Below are 23,340 nucleotides of genomic sequence, written 5' to 3'. Positions count from 1 at the left end.
TTTTGACATGTGTATGCCTTACTATATATTTTTTTTGACATTTTAGGACTTAGTGCATGACTTTTTTGAAACTTTTATATACTGTTTTTTTTTAATTTTTATGCCTTACAATATACTATTACATTTTTTTGATGACATACTGATATGTTAAGACACTTTTTTGAAACTTGACTTATAATACATTTTATGCTTTGATATATCATGACGTTTTTTGACATTTTTATGACATAATGTATCATGACTTTTTTGACATTTTTATATACTATGACGTTTTGTGACATTTTTATGACTTACAATACTATAGCATTTTTTTTACTTTTGTCTTTATACTATGACATTTCTACACTGAACAACTCATTATTCTTCAGTATTTCACACTCCTCGTCACTTATCAAACTTTAATCAGCAGTGAGACAGATACGTTTAGTGACAACGGTTTCATGAGGATCAACAGGAACTTCTCTCCTGATAAAAAATATGAACTTTTTATCCTCATCAGATTCAGATTAGTCTCAGGAAGATGGTCCCAACAGCGTCACCATGTGGTCAGTTGCAGTTACAGCTTTTTTAAAACCAAACACATTCAGATGACGTGTCCAGTGAAAACAAAATTTAATTTGAAATGTGATTTGTTTTGTTTTATTTTTCTGGTCTTAAACATCAAACTGACACCTGTCTACAGAGCTCCTCCCCCTCACCTGTAGTGAGGTGAAGCTGTAGGCCTGGGACTCTTGAGCTGCCTGTTGTCATGGAAACAGCTGCATACCTGAAACTATACCTATACCTGAAACTGACTGGTTCACTGTTGACATGCCAACCGTTGTCTGATGAAGGTCTTCCCAGGTTGATCCTGATCCTCCAGACCTGAACCCACAAAACCAGAACCATCTGATGGAGGAAGTGACTCCGAGGACCAAACAAAGAGTTTCAGTTCTGATACTAAAGCAATACGTAATAAGGTTTAACGTTTGAATCTCAAGTCAAACATTAAATGAAGACGAGGTTGGCTCCTCAGATGATCAGGCCAATCAGTTGCTTATACATCAAACATGTTGATCAGTAATCAGCTGATTACCCCTGGAGCAAGGTTGTCTCTGATAAATAATTTAGTTTATAAAATGTCAAAAGTCATAAGGTGGTGTAGAGCTGTTGTGATTAATCAATCAACAGAAAATTAAATCAGTTATAATCTGTAACTTTCCACATTAAAATAAAAAGTAAATCTATGTTCTATGTTGTTGAGTTGTGTTCTTACATCATCACAAATGTTTGTGTGTGTGTGTATAATAATCAGCTGGTGCACGACACCTCTGTGGAAAATTCAGCTGCTAGTAAAAACCTCCTGAACCACTGAATCAAACCAGGAGCAGCTGAAAGCTACAACTCCCATGAGCCCACACTACCCATGACATCACCAGACACTCTTATTGTTTTGATTTAGAGACCCTTGGAGCGACAGACCGAGTGTTAAAGTGGGGGCCGGGGGGGGACAGAGTGTAGTCTCGTCCAGATACAAATAAAAACACAGACATTTATTGTGCCAGGATCTACTGTACATACTGAAACATACTGTGGTCCTTAGATAGTGAATTACAGCAGCATGTAGTGAATCATATAAAAGGCTAAATGGAATGCTTTGTTCAGTAATACTGATCTGTACCATATAAAGAGGAGGAGTCTATTACATCATCATCATCATCATCATCATCATCATCGCTCTGACTCAGAGGTATCATTCACTGCTCTATGACCAGGTTCCTCTTCAGGTCTACCTGAGCAGGTGACCTCACAGGAAGTCATGTTTCCTGTTTTCAAGTGGAGTCTGTGGCTGCGACAAACAGCCGCTCCTTCTTTACGGGGGGGTGGGGGGGGTTGGGGGGTCACGCAGTGCTTTTGGTGGGCAGCTCTGTGCTGTTGTGTCTCGTCTTGCGTGACGTGCCGTCGTCTCGCGGCCGGGCTTTCTGCAGGTTAGACATGGCGGCAGTGCGCTCGATGTCGATGAGGGCGTAGAGCTCGGTGCGGCGGGTGGGGGTGGTGGGGGGCAGCGGGGAGGTGGGGGTGCGGGGCGTGTGGGGGTTGCTGCCGTCCGAGGCGCCCTTGTTCCCAGCGCCGCTGTCCATCTCCACCTCGATGTAGTTGAGGGTTTTGGGCGGCTCGGCGTGGCCCGGCAGTGGCGGCCGGCGGAAATCAAAGTTGAAGATGGTGGGTCCGTCAGCGCGGCGGCGGGCTGTGTCCGGCCGATGGGCGCTGAGTGGCGCCGTCACGTTCTCCGTGTTGACGTAGTTGTGCGAGGGCTCGAGGGCGGCGGACAGGGGATGGGAGTAGGAGTGGTGCAGCAGGCCATGGTGGGGGTGGTGGTTGTAGCCGTTGATCGACGGCGTCTTCAGGCCACCGCCATTCTCCTCCTCCTCCGAGCTTGGCTTCCTCGCCTCCCACACCGGCGGCAGCGCTGGCAGGTTCTCGTAGTCCAGCAGGGCGGTGCGCCGCTGGGCCGAGTTGTTGACATTCTGCGGGTCAGGAGTGAGGGGGGGTGGGCGATGGCGGCGGGGAGCTGTTGACGGGTTGGAGGAGGAGGAGCCATTGGAGTGTGGGGGAGCGGGCTCGGCGGGGGCCTCGGCGTGGCCGTTAGTCTCTTGCGGCTCCTCGGCCTCCTTCTGCTCCTGCTGTCTCTTCTCCATCAGCTGCCTCTGAACGGGGGTGGGGCCCAGGACAAACCGCACCCCCTGAGGCTCCAGCAGCACCTGGGGCTCCGGCTGGGGGGGCGGGGGCGGGGGCGGGGGCTCGGCGCGGACCCTGGGAGGAGGCGGGGGGGTCGGAGGACACTGCGACTGGGGAGAGGTGGGACTCTCCAGGGGGGTGGTGACGGTCAGCGGACTGGGCTGGTCCTCCAGGAGACCAGTGGTGTTGACGTAGGTGTGGACCTGGACACAGGCAACAGGGTCAGGACACAGACCTGGACCAGACTTGGTTATTGATTGATTATTGATTATCAGTGATCAAAGCCTCACCGCTTCATCAGCCACCAGCAGAGGGTGAGTCGACTCCTCCCCCACAGACGGCAGACGGGTGCTGGCCACAGACGGGTGACGGCTGGAGGGGTGAGATGGAGCCTCACCCACCGAGGGGATCCTCGTCACCCCGTTAGGAACCGAGGGGACAGAGTAACCCAGAGCTGAGGACACACACACACACAGTTTACTGACAGTATTCTTCAGCAGATGAAAACAGATGTTTAGTGTGTGTGTGTGTGTGTGTGTGTGTGTACCTGCAGGAGTGTGTGTGTTGTGGTGCTGTGGCTCCAGCACCGCCTCCTCCACCACACTGATGCTGTGGCTGTGCATCACCTCCTGCAGCATGTTGAAGATCTCCTCAGCTCGAGAACATTTGAAGGCAAAGATCCCTGAAAACACAGAACAAGGTTCATGTTCCACTGTGTGTGTGTGTGTGTATTTATTTATTTTGGGGGGGGGGGTCCTCTCCTTCTAGTCCTCAGACCACCATCAGCTCTGGTTCTCGTCCTCACCTGGTTCACCTGATGAAGTGGGATTTTTTGAATCAAGCTAAAAGGTTGTGAACCCTTGAATCAGGGTGGAGGTGATGACATCATGAGTCTGAGCTGCTGATGAACTGAGATCAGTGAATAATAGAAATTATAAGATTATCTAGACATACCTAAAATATTTATGTCAATTATAGATAATGAGGTGATAATTACTGCAGTACTAATACTGTATACAGGAGTGCTGTCATGTTCAGGTGGATGAAAGCACAGGTAGAAAGATCAGATGGACTGAGACTTCACACTGAACATGTGACTTAAAACAGGGTGGAGCCATTAATCGCATTTGTGATCTTATCGCGATACGATAAAAGACGATTTCCTAACAGCGAAGGCTGCGATCGCACTCTGGTCCTGCGACATGCAACCACGAGTAGAGGCGTCGGCTAAAGGATGGAGCAACAACATGCCACGCTTCACTTTGACCTGAACCCGGCCCTGCGGAAACTTTAGTGTCCAAGAGGAGCAGTGTGTCAATCCAACCGTTCCGGCTTTAAAAAAGAAGATGCTGCACAGCGTCAGGTATTGTGCAGAACCTGCCTTGCTATCATTGCTACCTCACGGGGCAACAGCACTAAGCTCGCTGCCTTCAGACTGCCCCACTCCCAGACGACCACACAGGGAAAACATTGCAGCCATAACAGAGGCGCTTGCCAGCTGGGATCTCCATGAAGAGATGATGTCTGCATGACAGTTTGACATGTTTACAAATCAGTCAATGAACTAGTAAAATAAAAATATGTCATTCATATCCATTCATGTGTCATCTAATTTCATCATGACATGTTTATGTTTAATCTATCTAATATTGTGTTAATGATAATATAGAACGATTTAATGCTTGTGTTGAAATATAAAGAAGATAAGGAACTTAAAAAAATAATCACATTGCAATCACAATATATAAAAATATTCAAAAAATTTATTTAAAACAAATTTCAAGTTATTATTTTGACATGACTAGAGATTTTGCACTTTTACAATAAGAAGCTTAAATTTACTGATGTGCATGAATGCAGCAGCAGCAGCTGAACAACTGTTGATCCCAAAAGAGTTTGATGTCATCAGGACGTCATGATAAATAATTCTGTAGAGCGACACTGTGATAAACTATATTATATAAATATTATATTTAAATATCCTGAATGGAACATTAGTAACTAAACAGTCATAGCTTGTTTGTGTTAGTGAGCTCAGAGTTTCACACAGGTGGAGGATTTACCTGAGGTAACCCAGGTTATTCTCTGTAGCTACAATTTACAGATGTCCCTGAATGCCTCACATGCCAGTGGACTAGTGAGGTAGATTTGAAACAGAAAAAACACCTGGTTCACTGTGGCTGTCGTGTTTTGTGTGTGTGTGTGTGTGTGTGTGTGTGTGTGTGTGTGTGGACACAGAGCAGTACTTTCTCCTGTTCACTCTGAGCTGCGTCAACATTGCTGTCAGCAGAACTGCTGATGTCACATGTTGTGGATGATGTCATCATCATGACACCCTGTAATGACCAAGCAGTTTAAGGTGACACGTACCTTGACCCGTCTGGCAGCGGCGACCGCTTTCGAACGAGAACAGGTTGGAGTCGTAGCCATAGCGCCGTAGGCACAGGTAAGGCCACCTGACGTCATCACGGCGATGGGTGTGGAGGACGAGCTCGGCGTCGGTCAGCTCCATCACACCAGAGCCCAGCTCGTTCCCATCGTCGTCCACGTTGATCACCTGGACACAGACCAGAGACAGGGGGGCACAGACCGGTCACTGTGACATCATCACTGAAGGGTCACTGTGACATCACTGTAATGTCACTGTGACATCACTGTTGATGGTGGAAGATAAGATTGAACTGTAAGAACACGTTACTGACGCCTTGATTCAAACTGGTGAATCTTATTGAGACATTAGCAACATTTGCGTTGTTCTACATTGTAACATCGACGTAATAAATGAATAAATTCATGAGGTTTCTATGGAGATCAGTTCTACCTGTGATTAAGATGAGGAGCAGAGTCTCTTGTTTCTCATGAACATTCATCACAATCTTTAAGAAAAGCTGTGGTGAAATCAAGTATTTTAGCCACAACAATCCCAAAAAAAGCCTGAAATCACGGAGGGACTGGCTTATAATGAATATTATATTATTATTAGCTGTTACTTCTACAACTGATTGAATCATTAGAGCGGTGGAGAAGAGAAGGCTCATGTCAGGGTTAGAGACACTTCACTGATGTAGATAACGAGCAGCTGATGAGGAGGAGCACAGAGAGGGAGGTGCACATCTCACTGTGGGATTCAGTGTGAAATGTCACAGGTTTGATCCCGCCTGTATCAGAGCCGCTACATCTGTGTTGGACATGACCCAGTTTAAATGTTTCTGCTCCACCCCGAACGTTTCAGAGGCTGCGGACCAATCAGCTGTCAGCTTCAGGGTTGAACCGACATGACAGTGAGAGAAAAGGTTTAGAGTCGGGTGAAGTTGTTTCACTGGTGGAAAGTTTGTGAAGCTTCACAGTCATCAGTGAATAATCCGGGGTGTGTTCCAACAGGCTGAGGCAGGAACTCACCTTGAATTTACTTTGATGATTATCTGGAATTGACTCTTTCTCTGGACAGCTTAGACAGCTACCCATGGCTTCTTCAGAGCACCATCTGACATCTGGGACACGACACAAACACAGGTCAGACCCACAGCAGAAAAACACTCTAGACATCACAGTCACACGTGACAAGAAGCTCACCTAGATCCTGCCTCCGGTAGCTCTGGTCCCATCCTCAGAGCCTGAGGGACGCTCATGCTTTAGTGAACCTGCAAACATCAACAGAGACCTGGACACCGACAGACACCCACATCAGCGACAAGAAGACACTTTCAATCACCCAGCATGTCATTATGGTGACATGAAGCACAGCTGACTGGACAAAAATAACTACTGATGAACTTTTATAGACCTGATAATAGGTGTATTGATCGTCTTTGAAGTTCACGTTTTCCGGTCTGAACTGAAACATTTACGCTTTTCTTTCTTTCTTTTTTGTTTTAATGTTGTTTTAAATTGTGAATCAAAAACCTTTCTCACTTTGAATTCTATCAGTTCTATTTCTATGGTCCATTCCCTGATCAATATGATGTGATTAACAGCTTTCAATCAATGAATAATAATAATAATAATAATCAGCTGATTAATTATTATTGAAAATAATCATTAGTTGCAATCTATTTAAAGTCTGAGTTTTTACTAGAATAAACAAACATGAAGCATCACTGAACTCTTCTGACCGATCACTAACTAACTAACTAACTAACTAACTAACTAACTAACTAACTAACTAACTAACGTGTCAGCAGAAAAATTAACTCCTACGTTTACTGTGTGTTGACTGTGACTCCCCGCAGGCCTGCTGGAAACCACTGATTTCAGTTAATGTGTGTTTGTGTTTCACTCAGTCAGGGTGTTTACCAGCCCCGACTCTGAATAAGTTAACTAACTAACTAACTAACTAACTAACTAACTAACTAACTAACTAACTAACTAACTGAGCAGACACCCCGAGTAGCGACAGGCTAACGTTAACTTTGTGACAGAAGTGTGTGTGTGTGTGTTAGGTGTGTGAGTCACCTAACTGTGTGTAATGGCAGCTAGTTAGCACGAAGCTACGCTTCAATAAGCTAACGCTCATTTCTGCTGATTAGCTCCAAAGCTACAGTTAGCTCCCACACACCGACGCTCTCCGCCCGCTAGCCCGTAAAGAAACGTGAAAACACGGCTCCTTTCATCCAGCTGTACTCACCAGGCCCCGTCAGCGTGTTGAATCACAGCGGCCAGTCTTTTCCACACAGCGGTGAAGCAGCTCAGGTTTGTCCCCGACCGACGCTGGCAGTAGACGGAGGAGCCAGCTAACGTTAGCCGCTGCTACACCCGCAGATCCTCCATCTTTCCTCTGCGCTGCCAGAGCGCCAAAAAACAATCACAACTTCTTTCAAAGCTCTCTAACGGCCCCGTTTGTGCCAATCAAACTGCGAAAAACGGTTTAAATCCATCGATACTCCTCCGTGCTTCAACGTGGGGTGGGAGGTTCCGTCCAAACGCACTTTTTTGTGGCAGAAAACCAAGTTTTTGACGGTGGGACCGAGTCTCCGCTGTTAGCCTGTCGGGCTAAATCACTGCTGCTAAACTTCCGACACTTCCAATGTGCTGAACTCCTGCGGCACCGAGCATGCGCAGTCCGTGGAGTACGGGACACACACGGGGGGGGGGGGTGTTACTGTACTGACATAAAAGTACTAATACCACAATATAACACAACTACACACAGTACACACTGTATAAATCAGTGTGTACTGTGTGTAAAGTGTGTACATTATGTACTCTTACTGTGACTGTGATGTCAGTGAAGTCACCGTCTTGATTGATGATTGATAAATAATCAGAGTAAATATTTCTACATGGTCTCAGCTGTTTAATGAATTGAAGTAAAAATACATGTTACACATTATAATAATATCTTACATACAAACACATGTTGATACACAACGACAGATACACAACAACCTGACATCAACACACTGAGGCCTGAACAGACTGATGAACATCCTGTCTCACCTGCTCATCATTAGTGTCTGTTGTGTTACCTGCCTGTTATCACTCAGCTGTTTTCATTCAGGTGTTTCTATTTACTGAACAATCAACTACTGGATCAATAAAATAAATACTGTATCTACTGCTCTGTTTGTATTAACTGATCATTCAACTACTGGTTCAATAGAATATCTACTGCTCTGTCTTATTGCTGGAGGTATGCAGCCTGAGAGGGAAACCTGCAGACACCTCTCAGGGCTAGAATAGGTGTAGAGGGTGTAGTTTAGGTGTAGTTGGTGTAGTTTAGGTGTAGTTCGTTGAAAGCTGCTGCACAAATAAACTTAAAGACACAGACACCAGCTCACTGTCCTGAATCAGACCACAGCTTCATACAGAGGATCAGACTCTGGACCCCTGACTCACCTAACTCACCTGACTCCTCTGACTCACCTGACTCTTCTGGTCATGTGCCTTGTAGGCTTGAAACATTATCTCTTATAAAAAACATCTGTTGCAGGATATATACAGACACAGTATGACACAGGTGTATGTACAGGTGTGTTACATAAATAATCATAAAGTTTCTCTCTAATATAAACAGTGGTAGAAAAATAGATTTGCTGCGTCTCAGAAAAACATTAACGTCTGGAACTCAGCATCTCTGTGGAGGAAGGTCAGACACGTGTGAGGATGAGTTCACTGTTATGTCACTGTGATGTCACTGAACCGCTGTGACCTCACTCACCTCTGTGGTTCACGTTCTCATAGACGGGGCAGAGGAGGTTCTCCTGCTCGCTGCGAAGCTTCCTGGCTCTTAGAACGTCTCTGACGCACTGATGGAGGTACGAGTACTGACACTGAGAACAGGAGAACACAACACTCAGTAAACAACAACAACTCAACAACACAACAACAACACAATACTCAGTAAACAACAACAACTCAACAACACAACAACAACACAACAACAACACAATACTCAGTAAACAACAACAACTCAACAACACAACAACAACACAATACTCAGTAAACAACAACAACACAACGCTGAGTAAATAACAACAACTCAACAACAACACACCGTTCAGTAAACAACAACAAGACAACAACACAACGTTCAGTAAACAACAAGACAACAGCAACAACACAACGTTCAGTAAACATCAACAACAACACAACATTCAGTAAACAAGACAACAACAACAACACAACGCTCAGTAAACAAAAGCAAGACAACAACAACACAACGTTCAGTAAACATCAACAACAACACATGCAGTCACCTGTTTCTGGATTCTGGATACAATGTGAGGGATTAAAAAAACAAAAACAAACACCTGTGTGACTGCACACACAGACAAACACACACACACACACACAGACACACACCTCCCATAATGCCTTGCAGTCCTACCTCAGTCTGCACCATGTGTGATCGGTGGAGTCTCAGGTCAAACACGGAGCCGTAGATATCCAGCGTGTCCTTGGAGTCCAGCTGCTGCAGCACTCGATCCAGAACGATGAAGGTCCCTGTACGACCCACACCAGCACTGACACACACACACACACACATGCACATGCACACACACACACACACACACACACACACACACACAATGACATCACATCTCTTTTCTTGCTCCAGTTTATTTCTGTTTTCTTGATTTGATTTTTTTGATAGAACAAACAGAAAACACTTGTCATGTGACGTTTTCAACAAAATCACATCTCAGAACATGGACACTCATTTTTTATGTCATGTAATCGATCATCAAAATAAAACTTAATTACACTTCATCTTAAAGTTGTTCTGTACGTTGTCATGGAGACCGTAAACTAACAGGTTATATACAGTATTTTATTTACAGTACATATATGTTCTGTACCTGCAGTGGACGACGGTGGGTCCAGATCCAGGAGTCCTGTTGACGTAGTCCCTGACAGTCCGGACAAACTGGATGAGGGAGTGGGTGGTCTCTGGGACTCCGTGATCAGGCCACACCGTGTAGTGAAACTGACGGACCAGGCGGGTGAAGCTCAGCTGCTCCTCCTGACACACAGATATACAGTTTCAGAAACAGGTCCAGAATCAGGCCCAGAACCTGAAAAGTTTACTTCTTTTAACTCAGGATGTTGACGTTCTGACATTATTTATTTATCATATCGTGAAATTTAAGTTCAAACACTGGCGAAATGATTTTAGCTCCACATCCTTTCTCTTCAGATTTCCTGGTTGTAAACGATGACGACGGTGTAGAGATGAAATCAAAGGTAGCATACGCTGCAGATGTTGAACTCTCGGATGGTCCACTCAGGTAGGACGGACTCCGACAACATCTGGACGATCAGGTCTCCGTAGTACAGAGGATCCTGGTCAAAGGGCCAGTAGTGATCACACTTCACCTGGAGGCAGAGAAGGAGAAGAATGTCTCACACCTGAGCAGTCAGTTATTGTTTGATTCATCTGCTGCTGTCGGTTGTCTGGTGGGCAGAGTCACTGTAGTGAGGCTCCTCCCACAGACCTCAGACCAGCCAACACACTTAAACAGAGACACCTGGATGAGCACAAACACACAAACAGCTGATTCAGGGTGCTTCTGTGGAGGTGGAACGAGGCGTGACGTTCCTCTGACAGAACAGCACTTTTCAGCAGATGAAATGATGATGTCACTACCCACCCTTCCTTTCTCCACACACTGAGTGACCATCACCACGTTGTGGACGTTCTGTTCCCAAACCATCTTCCAGAAGTCGTCTTTGGTTCCCGGCAGAGGGCCCTGAGTGGCGATGTACTCCCGCCGGAAGTTATTCCCCTGAAAACACACAGTGTCAGCAGTGTTGTCAACTTCGGTCCAGACTCTGTACTGGATTCTGGACCAGGCTCTGGACCAGACTCAGGACTTGACTCTGGACCGGACTCTGGACCAGGCTCTGGACCAGACTCAGGACTTGACTCTGGACCGGACTCTGGACCAGACTCTGTAGGTTCTGGGCCAGACTCTGGACCAGACTCAGGACTGCAGTCTGAACCGGACTCTGGAACAGGCTCTGCAGGTTCTGGGCCAGACTCTGGGCCAGACTCAGGACTGGAGTCTGGACCAGGCTCAGGAGGGGTCTTACAGGGATGTAGCTGGCATTGATGTAGTCGGAGCAAGGATCATCGTCTACGTAGGACAGCTTCACCCTGGTGGAGTCGTCTGGACACAGAAACCACAGACTCAGTTCAGACCCTGAACCCCCCCCCCCCACCCCCCCCACCCCCCGAATGTGCGGACTCTGGCTCACTCACAGGGAAGGATGTTGTTGTACCGGTTCTTCCCACGGTTCTCTGGCAGCAGAGCCGAGTCCAGAGGCTGATTACGGCCAACGTCCTTCAGATCCTGATGGGACGAGAACGGGGTTCAGAGGTCATCAGAGCCCCCCACCCTCCACCCCCACCCCACCCCCCGTAGCTGCTGTATGTGTAGATTACCTCGTACTCCTCTGACAGCAGGTAGTTGGAGTCTGCCTGGAGTTTGATGTAGTGAGACTCAAAGTTCAGGATCTTGATGGGACTGAAAGAGACAGAAGGTTTAAGACGAGAACACGTCTCAGGTGAAGACATGAAGCAGCAGGTTGGTGTCTCACCTGGAGATACGACGGTTTCTGGAGACGAGAGGAAGAGGAGCAGATGTTAGTGTCACAACCACATGATGAAGAAGAATCATCAGAGCAACACAAGCAGGTTTACTGTACTGTACTCGAGTAGTATAGTAGTATTACAGTAGTATTATAGTTGTAATATGGTAGTATTATAGTAGTATTACAGTAACAGTAGTCTAGTGGTATTACAGTAGTACCGTTCTTACCCTCTGATTCCCAGGTGACTTCCTGATGTCGCTCTCTCTCTCCTCACACTCATCCTGACTCCCGCTCTCTCCTCAACACTGAAACACACAACAGCTCGTTACAGCGGCTCGTTACCGCAGCTCGTTACATTAGTTCGTTACATCAGCTCGTTACAGCAGCTCGTTACAGCAGCTCGTTACCGCAGCTCGTTACAGCAGCTCGTTACCGCAGCTCGTTACCGCAGCTCGTTACAGCAGCTCATTACCGCAGCTCGTTAAATCAGCTCGTTACATCAGTTCGTTACCGCAGCTCGTTACATCAGTACGTTACATAAGCTCGTTACAGCAGCTCGTTACCGCAGCTCGTTACCGCAGCTCGTTACCGAAGCTCGTTACATCAGCTCGTTACATCAGTTCGTTACATCAGCTCGTTACAGCAGCTCGTTACAGCAGCTCGTTACTGCAGCTCGTTACCGCAGTTCGTTACCGCAGCTCGTTACATCAGCTCGTTACCGCAGTTCGTTACCGCAGCTCGTTACAGCAGCTCGTTACAGCAGCTCATTACCGCAGCTCGTTAAATCAGCTCGTTACATCAGTTCGTTACCGCAGCTCGTTACATCAGCTCGTTACATCAGTTCATTACATCAGCTCGCTACCGCAGCTCGTTACCGCAGCTCGTTACCGCAGCTCGTTACATCAGCTCGTTACATCAGCTCGTTACCGCAGCTCGTTACCGCAGCTCGTTACATCAGCTCGTTACATCAGCTCGTTACCGCAGCTCGTTACCGCAGCTCGTTACCGCAGCTCGTTACATCAGCTCGTTACATCAGCTCGTTACCGCAGCTCGTTACCGCAGCTCGTTACATCAGCTCGTTACCGCAGCTCGTTACTGTGTCTGTAGATACTCACACTTTGCGAGCTCGGTGTCTGCAGACGAGCAGAGCGGTGACCCCCACCATCATGATGATGAGGAACAGCCCAGCACTGACGCCCTCGATCACGCCGCCCAGAGGTTCTGCAGGAGACAAACAGTCAGATAACATCTGCTTTTTCTTCCCTCCTACCAGCTGACTGCTGTTAGCATGAACGCTAGTGTCAGACAGAGCCTTCCTCCTGTTTTGTCCTCACCGGCCTCGGTGACCACAGGGAGGGACAGGTATGTGTCGGTGTACAGAGGGTAGGACATGGTGAAGTCGCTTCTCTCCTCGTCAAACAGCTGAGTGAAAGCTCGAACACTGAGTCTGAGGGACACAAGCAAACAGCACACACCAGCTTCAGTTCATCTACTGAACTCAGCGATTCTACGACAATAAACACCTGCAGGATTCTATGCTGATGATACTTTTTACTCTTCATATTTACTCATATGATGTTATTGAGTACATTAAGTTCTGTATTTTCTATCTGCTACTTGTGTTTACTTTGTGAGGACAACATCTGTCACATCTGTCACTACAGGAGAGGGAGCCTCCTCAGGTTTCTGTTGGGGAGAATCAAAGGTAAAGACAAAGAGTCTCGTTCTCACTGACTTTAAGCACAGCTGTTTTTTACAAACTGTTGTAACTGACAAAAATAACTTTGATGATGTTGCAGTTAAAATTCTTTGGAAATAAACTGGGACAATAAACTGGATTTTAGTTCTGAGTGAGAACTCCCTCTGCTCAGTACCTGTAGGCAGTTTTAGGTTTCAGTGGTCCATCACAGAACTGGTTCAGGTCTCTGCTGGTCTCTGGATCTGTGTTTCTGTGGTTGCAGGTCCCTCCAAGTGACTCCATCCCCGTCCCCACGTTGATCTCAAAGCTGTGGGGCCCCTCGCTGCAGTTACTGTGGAAGTATCTGGTTTGGTAGGACTTGATGGAGCTGTTGGACTTATAGTCCAGGTAGGAGGGCAGAGGGTGCTGCTGGTCCGGCTGCACATTGTCAACACCTCCAGAAATGAAAGACAGGGGAAAGCAGTCAGAGTCCAGTTTCCTTAAATACTGCAACATGTTCTTCAGTAACTCTAAGTTCTTTACATTTAAATTTCTATAAATATTGAGACAATGTAGTTTTTACACAAAATAATCTCACTGATTGTGTTGCACCTCAGAGGGTGGAGCCAGGAAGAGAAAAGCTGTTTTCATAGACAGACTCGGTTAACTGTAACTTTGGTTAAAATATTAACAAAGAAAATATGAAATATTAATGTCATCACTTGTTTTCCATTATTATTAATATTTGTGAAATCAGCAGGTTTGTTTAGCTCCAGCCATAATCCTGCAGGTAAGAAAGGTGCAGGTACGGGTGTTGGAGGATTAAATGAGCACTGACTGTGTATGTTAATGTTGGAAGATGAATTTAAAATCAGTGCATGTGAAGGTGTTTGCTCAATCTGGCTCCGCCTGCTGAGATTGAACCAACCAATCAGATATGATTATGGTGCGCTGTCAGGGTGTTGGTACCTTCGGACTCGGTCACCACCACAGTGAAGAACCTGACGGCTCCATTGACATCACTGAACCAGCTGCAGTTGAACCTGAAGATGATGGAGGACTTGGTAACCACAGCGGCCTTATCACTGACCCGGGTACTGAGGGGGGGGACAGGAGGACCTGGGGGAGTCATGACAGGGCGCTTTAGAAATCTTCATTTGACACTCGATTTGATAAAAAGTAAGTCCTGGTCTAAACCTGAGCAATTCATAAAGCCTGATGCTGGACCCTGGTCTTTATGCCCCGCCCCCCTTACGGTCAATCATGGTGACCACGTCGTCCTGAGCCGCGTCGCTGGTCGTCTGGTCTGAGATCACCTTCACAGAGACCGTGTAGCGTTTGTGGGGCTCCAACTGGGTGATGACGTAGGTGGTGGCATTTCCGCTGGTGCGTCTGGAGTAAACCAGCGTCTGGGAGTCCTGGAGGAGACACTCGACGGTGTAGGAGTCGTAGTCGGCCACCGGAGGCCCCCACGAGCAGGAGATGGAGTTGGAGCTCTGAGGGCGACAGTGGAGGCCATGGACTCGCCCCGGCTCTTCAGCATGAGACGACGACAGCAGAGTGAGTGTGACATTAACACAGGGATTTACGAAGACCATGAACGCATCATCAGCAGATTAAATACCAACAGTTAAGAGAGGTGAACTGAGGTGAAGCGAGGTGAACTGAGGGGAACTGAGGTGAACTGAAGTGAACTGAGGTGAACTGAACTGAAGTGAACTAAGATGAAATGCAGTGAACTGAAGTGAAGTGAACTCAAGTGAATTGAGGTGAACTCAACTGAAGTGAACTGAGGTGAACTGAATGAACTGAGGTGAACTGAAGTGAAATGAGGTGTAATGCAGCGAAATGAAGTGAACTGAAATGAGCTGAAGTGAACTGAGGCGAACTTCAGTGAACTGAGGCGAACTTCAGTGAACTGAAATGAAGTGAAGTGAACTGAAGTGAATTGAGGTGAACTGAACTGAGGTGAACTGCAGTAAACTCAAGTGCACTGAGGTGAACTGAGGTGACCTGAAGTGAACTGAGGTGAACTGAACTGAAGTGAACTGAGATGAAATGCAGTGAACTCAAGTGAACTGAAATGAAGTGAACTCAAGTGAATTGAGGTGAACTGAACTGAAGTGAACTGATGTGAACTGAGGTGAACTGAAGTGAACTGAGGGGAACTGAGGTGAACTGAAGTGAACTGATGTGAACTGAACTGAACTGAAGTGAACTGATGTGAACTGAGGTGAACTGAAGTGAACTGAGGGGAACTGAGGTGAACTGAAGTGAACTGAGGTGAACTGAACTGAGGTGACCTGAAGTGAACTGAAGTGAACTGAAATGAACTGAAGTGAACTGAGGTGAACTGAACTGAAGTGAACTAAGATGAAATGCAGTGAACTGAAGTGAAGTGAACTCAAGTGAATTGAGGTGAACTGAACTGAAGTGAACTGAGGTGAACTGCAGTAAACTCAAGTGAACTGAAATGAAGTGAAGTGAACTCAAATGAATTGAGGTGAACTGAACTGAGGTGAAATGCAGTGAACTCAAGTGAAGTGAACTCAAGTGAATTGAGGTGAACTCAAGTGAAGTGCACTGAGGTGAAATGCATTGAACTGAAGTGAACTGAAGTGAATTGAGGTGAACTGAACTGAAGTGAACTGAGGTGAACTGCAGTAAACTCAAGTCAACTGAAATGAAGTGAAGTGAACTGAGGTGAAATGCAGTGAACTCAAGTCAACTGAAATGAAGTGAAGTGAACTGAGGTGAACTGAGGTGAAATGCAGTGAACTCAAGTGAACTGAAATGAAGTGAAGTGAACTCAAATGAATTGAGGTGAACTGAACTGAGGTGAAATGCAGTGAACTCAAGTGAAGTGAACTCAAGTGAATTGAGATGAACTCAAGTGAAGTGCACTGAGGTGAATGCAGTGAACTCAAGTGAACTGAAATTAAGTGAAGTGAACTGAGGTAAAGTGAAGTGAACTGAGGTGAACTGCAGTGAACTCAAGTGAACTGAAATGAAGTGAAGTGAACTCAGGTGAACTGAAGTGAACTCAGGTGAACTGAACTGAAGTGAATTGAGGTAAAGTGAAGTAAACTGAGGTGAAATTAAGTGAAGTAAAGTGAAATGAGGTGAAGTGAAGTGAAGTGAACTGCTGCCACCTACTGGTTCGGATGCTGCTGTGGATGGCTGTGCTGTACGTGGGTGTGGCCCCGGCCTCCATGTCCCCGCTGACGGTTCGGAGGCTGAAGGTGTAGAGTCGTCCAGGGAACATCCCAGCCAGGATGCGGCTGCCGGATGTCCGGCTGTGATACGGGTTGATGACGGACAGGCGGTCTACAGGAGTCCACTGCAGGTCGAAGCTGTCATAGTCGGAGCTCACAGGACCACTCCATGTGATCTCCAGGGAGGTGTTGGTGACCCCCCTGAACAGGAAGGAGGTTGGAGGTCTGGGAGCTTTTGGGGAGGAGGGTTGTGAATGTTTGTGTGATGTAGTTGTTCATGACAAAGTAAAACCAAATCCTAGCTCCACGTGTCAAACTCTGATTGATCATTTTATTAATTGATTGATTATCTAAATCAATTAGATGTCGATCAACATCTAATTGATAATAATAATGATCAATCTCACCGGTCCGGCCCAGGGTGATGGCTCTGTTGCTGAGCTCTCCGCTCAGACTCAGGACCTCAGCTCGGTATAGTCGACCCGGGACCAGGTCTGAGAAGACGAACTCAAAGGCCTCTGAGTCCAGCTGCTGCTCGGCCTGTTTGGAGTCGTCAGGTTTGTAGAGAGACAACATGAAACCACTGACATCACCGAGGCCACGCCCCCAGGTCACGCACAGAGACTCAGATTGGTTTCCACTGTTAGCCCTCAGAGAGATCACGGCTGCTGGGACTAAGGAGGAGGAGGAGACATGGTCCCAATGACCATTGATCCATGATCAGTGATCAGTGAATGAAATATCTGTAAGATCATGACTCATCCTTAATCATATCAACTGTTCACTCCCCCCTCACCTGTCCTGGCCAAGATGGAGGTCTGGTTGGTCTGGTCTCCGCTGTGGGTCAGGATGACCATCCTGTAGAGGGCACCAGGTCTGAGACCCTGGAAGGAGACTTGCTGACTGCTGGACTGGGCTTGCTGTCTCTCCTGCAGCGATTCATCACTTTTATACAAGAAGATCTCGTAGAGCTCGAACTCGCCCTCTGGTGGAGACCAGAGGAAGGACAGGCTATTGGTGGTGTTGATCTTCACGGCCAGGTCGGTGACAGCTGCAGGGCCTGATGGGAAGAAGACCGACTATATTTAGTCTGTACATGTTCAATATGTATCAGTGCAGCAGACACTTCAGACTGATCCAGGTTCAGGGCTCAGACCTCAAGAATACATCCACATAAGACCAGAGACTAAAACCACATAAAACCAGGGACTAAAACCACATAAGACCAAAGACTAAATCCACATAACACCAGGGACTAAAACCACACAACACCATGGACCAGAGACCAATGTTCTCTAAAGACTTTCTGGAAATATTTAAACATTATTCATGAAACACTCTTTTTGTCTTTTTTTCTCTTTTTCTTTTTTTTATCTTTATGTCTTTTTGTCTTTCTGACTTTTTGTCATTTTGTCTTTTTGTCTTTTTGTCTTTTTGCATGAAATGTTTTAATTTCTTTTCTTGAATTAAATATAAGAAACCTTTTTGGTCAAAGAATTTTGACTTTGCTCTTAAACCCTTTTTTGTCGGAACCTTCCAATTTTATTCAAAGTATTTTTTTACATCATTTTCCATTTCATAATAATTTTTCTAAGAAATTACTTTTTTTGTGTAAAAATGACAACTTTTTATGATTTTTTTTACATTAAAACTTTATTATCTGAAACCTTCCATCTTTTTTCTTGACAAATAGTCAAAAAAATTTTTTTTTTTTTTTTAAATGATCTCTTCATTCTATAAAGATTTAATCTTTTTTCTCTGAATCTTTTCCTTAAAAATGGATTTTATTCTTTAACATTCAGACTCCAAACCTTCCTGATGCTATAGAACCATTCCACCTTGTTTGAGTTAGAAACAGGAAGTCTTACGTGTCCGAGCCTCTGCGTTGACCCCCGGGCTGTGGACCCCCCCGCTGGTGGTCTGGACTAGGACTCGGTACTTCTTTCCCGGGGTGAGGCCGTCGAATCTGTAGCTGGTGTGTCCAGAGAGCTGGGAGGAGTTTGTCACCAGACCACCTCTGCTGTCCAGAACCTGCAGGACGTACCCGTCAGCCACACCCAGAGCTTCCTGCCAGCTCACCTGGAGGCTGCAGGTGGTGTGAAGGTTCTCCACCTGGACCCCCGTCACTGCTGAGGGGACTGGACACAGGATGGGAGGGTGGCTATTAGCTAGGGATTGTTGGAGGTTATGATGGAAAAAGAAACGAAAAGAAAAACTGGGTCTGGAGATGGTTTTCTTTAAGTGGCCACTAGATGTCAGCAGAGAAAGAGAGTCTTCTTCGTCTTCTCTTTAACTCACATGACCATGAATACACTCCTGAACCTTTACTGTGAAAAACAGCAGCAGGAGGAAACAGCTCCAGACTCAGGAATCTGAGTGTTTTCAACACTGAAGAGATTATTAGTTATTGATCAGCTGATAGAAAACCGTTACACTGAAAGTTGGTATCATCAAGTACCAACTTTAGTACAACATACACTGTACAAGTGTGTGTACAGGTGAGTGTACAGGTGAGTGTACAGGTGTGTGTATAGGTGTGTGTAAAAGTGTGTGTACAAGTGTGTGTACAGATTTGTGTACAGGTGTGTGTACAGGTGTGTGTACAGGTGAGCGTACAGGTGTGTTTATAGGTGTGTGTACAGATTTGTGTACAGGTGTGTGCTCTGACCTGTGCGTCCTGAGGCAGTGTTGTTGTTGACCAGCTCTCCGCTCACAGACTGGACGGTCACAGTGTACACCTGTCCGGGCTGCAGGGATCCGAACGTCACCTCGTTCTGGTGTTTGAGGACGCGGCGGACATCCAGCTGTCTGCTCTGTCTGAACAGAAACACAGAGAACCCGTCCACGTCTCCCTGACCCGGAGTCCAGCTCACCTTCAGACTGCTGCTATCTCCACTGTTACTGACATGGATGTTCTTCACTCTGCTGGGAACTGAAGACACAGAGTCTCACCTGGTTTATATTTACAGAGTCTTTCCTCTCAGAGACTAATAATCTATTATTGGAGCTGCTTCAGATACATAAAGAAATCAAAGACCTGAGGCTGGAACTGGACTGTTCATTTATTTATTTATTCATCTACCTGTCTTCTAACATTACATTACATTATAGATCCTGTGCTTGCTTAATATTATACCTTCATGTCCTCCTGGCTTTTATTTTGACTGTTTTACACTGCACTTCCTCTTCCTGTCTGTTCATAATTGGACCATTTTTTAAATTAGATTTTCTGGCAGAAAACAAACAGGTCACATGATTTTATTTTTCATTTTTGGTTTCAAATTCAAAATCAAACAAATTATAAAAGGAATCACGGTTTTTCCATTTTGGTTTTGAAACAAATCCCATATTCACAGGTTTGTTGTTTTAAATTACAAATGAGTCATGGATTATCTGATGATACCCAGACCCTGATAGCTGTTGTGAGATGTAACAGTCCCTCCCCCCTCCTGACCTGTGCGGCCCTCTATAAACTGGGCTCTCTGGTTGGGGCCGCTGAAGGTTGAAACCAGGATCTTGTAGAGGCGTCCAGGTGTGAGCGAGGACAGCACACACTCCCCAACGCCACTGCCCAGAGTGATGGGAGGGAACACCTTCATGTCGTTGAACAACAGCTGCACCTCGTAGTGATCCACGTCACCCAGAGCGGCGGACCATGTCACCCTCAGGTCCTCGGTCCCCTGCCTGGCCAGGACCAGGAACCGGACCGCTGATGGGACTACAGGAACAGGAGGGGGTGGAGTCAGTGTGTCTGATTTAATCATGTGAATAAACACTCTGGAAACATCAGGACAGCTGTGGATGCAGGTTTTTCTGACAGTTGCAAAATAATGATGTCAGACTCATGGTGAACAGGAAGTAAAAGTCCAGGCTTCACACTCACACATCGGAAAACAGACTGATCAGAAATCAATAAAGAATTAGAGCAATAACAGAATCAATAATGGCACTGGTATCAATAAAATCTGATCACTTTCCATCGTCCCAACTGACCACACACCATTTACAGTGACTCTTTGGAGCTCTCCTGATCTGGTTCAGGTCCAGCAGGTCTGTGTAGATACCATGTTAATCAGCCATTCAGTTATTGGCTGATCTCCTAAAGGTCAGAGCAGGTCAAAGTTTCATGGAGGAGCCACCTCCTGACTTTAGACTAAACTTTTTACCCCAGTAAAAGGTAAAAGGTAAAAGGTAAAAGGTAGGTCAGAGGTCAGAAGTCACTCACGGGTCCTGCCGTGGGTGGAGGCGCTGGCTTCATATTTCCCGCTCTGCGTGTTCACCAGCACCGTGTAGAGTCTTCCTGGCACCAGGCCGTTAAACACACACTCGTTTTGCGTCTTCAGCACTGTCTGGTTCTGCAGGAACATGTTGTTGTGTTTGATGAACACCTGGTACAGGTCAAAGTCTCCAGCAGCGTGACGCCAGTAGACCTTCAGGTAGTCATCCCGGGCAGCGTGGGTCGCTGTCGGGTTGTGGACCTTTGACGGCTCTGAGAGAGGACAGTGGGTAAGAAGACTATAACTAGCTGTCATGACGAGGGAAAACAACATGAACTTTCATATTTATATGTAATTTTAGACTCTGATTGAAGTTTCAAATCCCACATAAGGAACGTAACCATGACCGCTTTCTTCCTCCTAAGAAATGTATCCAGAGTGCGTCTGTTTTTAACTTAACAAAGCTGATGAGAAGCTCATTCATTCTTTGTCTTCAAGCAGACTGGAAACTGTGACACTCTTTTTACTGGTATTCCGAAAAAAGTCAATTGAGAAACTTCAGCTGATTCAGAAATGTCCCTAATGTCCCCAAAATAAACCTGGGGAAGCTCTTCACCCACTGTGACCTCAACTGTGGAATAACACTTCCAAGAAAAATGAGAGGAATGGACTGAGTGGATGTTTCTAAATAACTGAAAACACACCTGTTCAATTTAGCGTTTAATTACCTCAGAGGTTCTTTTTAATGTTTTTGATTTGAACGTTTTCCCAGTTTTTTAATGATTTCCTGTTTTAACTCCTGCTGTGTAAATAAAGTTCAATCATTATTATTATCATTGAATCATTACATGTTTAGTCAGCTGTTGTTTCCAGACTCAGTGATGAAGTTTGACCCTCAGTGGCACCTGTCCGACACCACAAAAACAGTCAAGTAAGTGATGGACTTACGTGTTCTCTCCTGGACGAAGGTGTGGTTGTGGTAGCTGCCGCTGCGGGATGTGATGGAGATGTTGTAGAGGCGTCCGGACACCAAGGAGTTAAAGACACACTCTGGACTGGACTTAGAAACAGCCAGAGTGTGAACCGTCTTCTCCCGGTCGCTCAGAGTCACCAGGTAACTGTCCACCTCACCTGCAGCCGGACGCCACGACACACTGAGGAAGTCCATACGACCGTTGTTACTGACTGTCACCTCGCCCACGGCTGCAGGGACTGATGGAAGAAGGTCAGAGACGCAGGTAGAAACAACCATCAGTAATATCACACCCTTTGATCTTATTATATCGTGACTCAAACAAGTCCTCATGTGTCCACTGTCTCTGAAACATTCCTCCACATGTTCTCCAGCAGCAGAAAAGTGTTTAAATTTAATGATGAAGTTTGTCCTCGTCCTGACAGGAAGTCTCTGAAAGGTTTTTCTATTGTTGTTGTCGACACTTCCTGAAAATTCCTGACAAATTCCTGCTTTTCAATAATATCCTGCTTTTAGTTGAACACACACACACACACACACACACACTGAGGATGAGTGTATCTATTGTCTCACATTTAAAAACAGACTCATGTTGTAACATCACTGAGTTCACGTCATTAACTCTGTGACTCTGCAGTCTGACTTCTGACCTCTGACCTCTGCAGAACATGAGGAATCAGATTTCTCTTACCGGTGCGTCCCTCTGCCACCACCTGTCTGGAGGTGTGTCCGGCTCTGACCGTGGTTAACACCACCCTGTACAGAGCTCCGGCTCTCAGGGCGTGGAAGCCGACACTGATGGCGTTGGCCTCCACACTTTCGTTCTTGATGACGCTGCTGTCGTGGACCAGTAAGACCTCGTACGAGTCCAGATCCCCAGAGGCTCGGCGCCACTGAGCCCGCAGACTGTCAGTGGTGCCGAGGTTAGAAACCTGCAGCATGCCGACCTGAGCCGGACCTGAGAGGACGGACACAGACAGAGAGACCATCATCAGACAGGCTGAACTGTGGGACTGACACAGGACCAGGACCAGGAACAGGACCAGGACCAACAGGTCTATCCTGGACTGGTTCTGAGACCAACACGTGGTGCTGATGGTCTGGACTGGTTCTACGTACTGGTCCACGCCATCACAGAGGCAGAGCTGCTCAGGTTCCCGCTGTTGGTTGTCACGGTGATGGCGTAGCGGCGTCCTGAGGTGAGGACATTGAAGGTGCAGTCTCTGGACTCTGAGGGGAGGAGCCTCTGAGCCACCACAGTGTCGGTGTCCGCAGGTCTGAGGAACGCTGTGAAGCCCTCCCACTCGCCGTCTGGGTGACTCCACAGGACGCTCACAGAGGAGTCATCGGCGTGACGGACGAGCAGCTGCTGCACAGGGCGAGGAGCTGGGGGGGAGGGGGGGGGGTTCAGAGCTGATCAACATTAGTACAACAAGCCACCTGTGAACCAGGTGTTCATCTCTCCACACCTGACACTTTCCATCTGTCCACCAGATTATTATTATT

General features: G+C 46.4%; 2 protein-coding genes across 4 annotated transcripts in view; both read right to left on the bottom strand.

The window, feature by feature from the left end:
- Positions 1-1,511: 1,511 nt before the first annotated feature.
- On the bottom strand, positions 1,512-7,761 carry LOC130175797 (fibroblast growth factor receptor substrate 2-like). Its single transcript, XM_056386345.1, has 7 exons — positions 7,343-7,761; positions 6,292-6,379; positions 6,118-6,209; positions 5,089-5,275; positions 3,266-3,400; positions 3,009-3,172; positions 1,512-2,921 (listed from the first exon to the last, which is right to left on the bottom strand). The coding sequence occupies exons 3-7, from the start codon at positions 6,181-6,183 to the stop codon at positions 1,881-1,883; spliced, it is 1,593 nt and encodes a 530-aa protein (XP_056242320.1). The 5' UTR covers positions 6,184-6,209; positions 6,292-6,379; positions 7,343-7,761; the 3' UTR covers positions 1,512-1,880.
- Positions 7,762-7,990: 229 nt separating this feature from the next.
- The window catches only part of LOC130175796 (receptor-type tyrosine-protein phosphatase beta-like), a 29,506-nt gene continuing 14,156 nt past the window's right edge, over positions 7,991-23,340 (bottom strand). For all 3 annotated transcript variants that reach the window (XM_056386342.1, XM_056386343.1, XM_056386344.1), the window contains 26 exons: positions 22,954-23,220; positions 22,526-22,792; positions 21,810-22,073; positions 20,870-21,133; positions 20,099-20,362; positions 19,313-19,576; positions 18,513-18,782; positions 17,441-17,704; positions 17,052-17,318; positions 16,586-16,876; positions 14,685-14,963; positions 14,399-14,548; positions 13,626-13,884; positions 13,086-13,198; positions 12,867-12,972; positions 11,979-12,056; positions 11,758-11,775; positions 11,603-11,684; positions 11,420-11,510; positions 11,251-11,327; positions 10,809-10,943; positions 10,411-10,533; positions 10,017-10,180; positions 9,545-9,680; positions 8,876-8,987; positions 7,991-8,791 (listed from right to left, as the gene is read on the bottom strand). In XM_056386342.1, coding sequence (XP_056242317.1) covers positions 8,769-8,791; positions 8,876-8,987; positions 9,545-9,680; positions 10,017-10,180; positions 10,411-10,533; positions 10,809-10,943; positions 11,251-11,327; positions 11,420-11,510; positions 11,603-11,684; positions 11,758-11,775; positions 11,979-12,056; positions 12,867-12,972; positions 13,086-13,198; positions 13,626-13,884; positions 14,399-14,548; positions 14,685-14,963; positions 16,586-16,876; positions 17,052-17,318; positions 17,441-17,704; positions 18,513-18,782; positions 19,313-19,576; positions 20,099-20,362; positions 20,870-21,133; positions 21,810-22,073; positions 22,526-22,792; positions 22,954-23,220 — 4,628 coding nt within the window. In that variant the 3' untranslated portion in view covers positions 7,991-8,768. The remainder of the gene's footprint in view (positions 8,792-8,875; positions 8,988-9,544; positions 9,681-10,016; positions 10,181-10,410; positions 10,534-10,808; positions 10,944-11,250; positions 11,328-11,419; positions 11,511-11,602; positions 11,685-11,757; positions 11,776-11,978; positions 12,057-12,866; positions 12,973-13,085; positions 13,199-13,625; positions 13,885-14,398; positions 14,549-14,684; positions 14,964-16,585; positions 16,877-17,051; positions 17,319-17,440; positions 17,705-18,512; positions 18,783-19,312; positions 19,577-20,098; positions 20,363-20,869; positions 21,134-21,809; positions 22,074-22,525; positions 22,793-22,953; positions 23,221-23,340) is intronic.

The sequence above is a fragment of the Seriola aureovittata genome, chromosome 10 (genome assembly GCF_021018895.1).
Source record: "Seriola aureovittata isolate HTS-2021-v1 ecotype China chromosome 10, ASM2101889v1, whole genome shotgun sequence".
NCBI lineage: Eukaryota > Metazoa > Chordata > Actinopteri > Carangiformes > Carangidae > Seriola > Seriola aureovittata.
The sequence above is the reverse complement of the archived record's forward strand: the minus strand, read 5'-3'. Positions and strand labels throughout refer to the sequence as shown.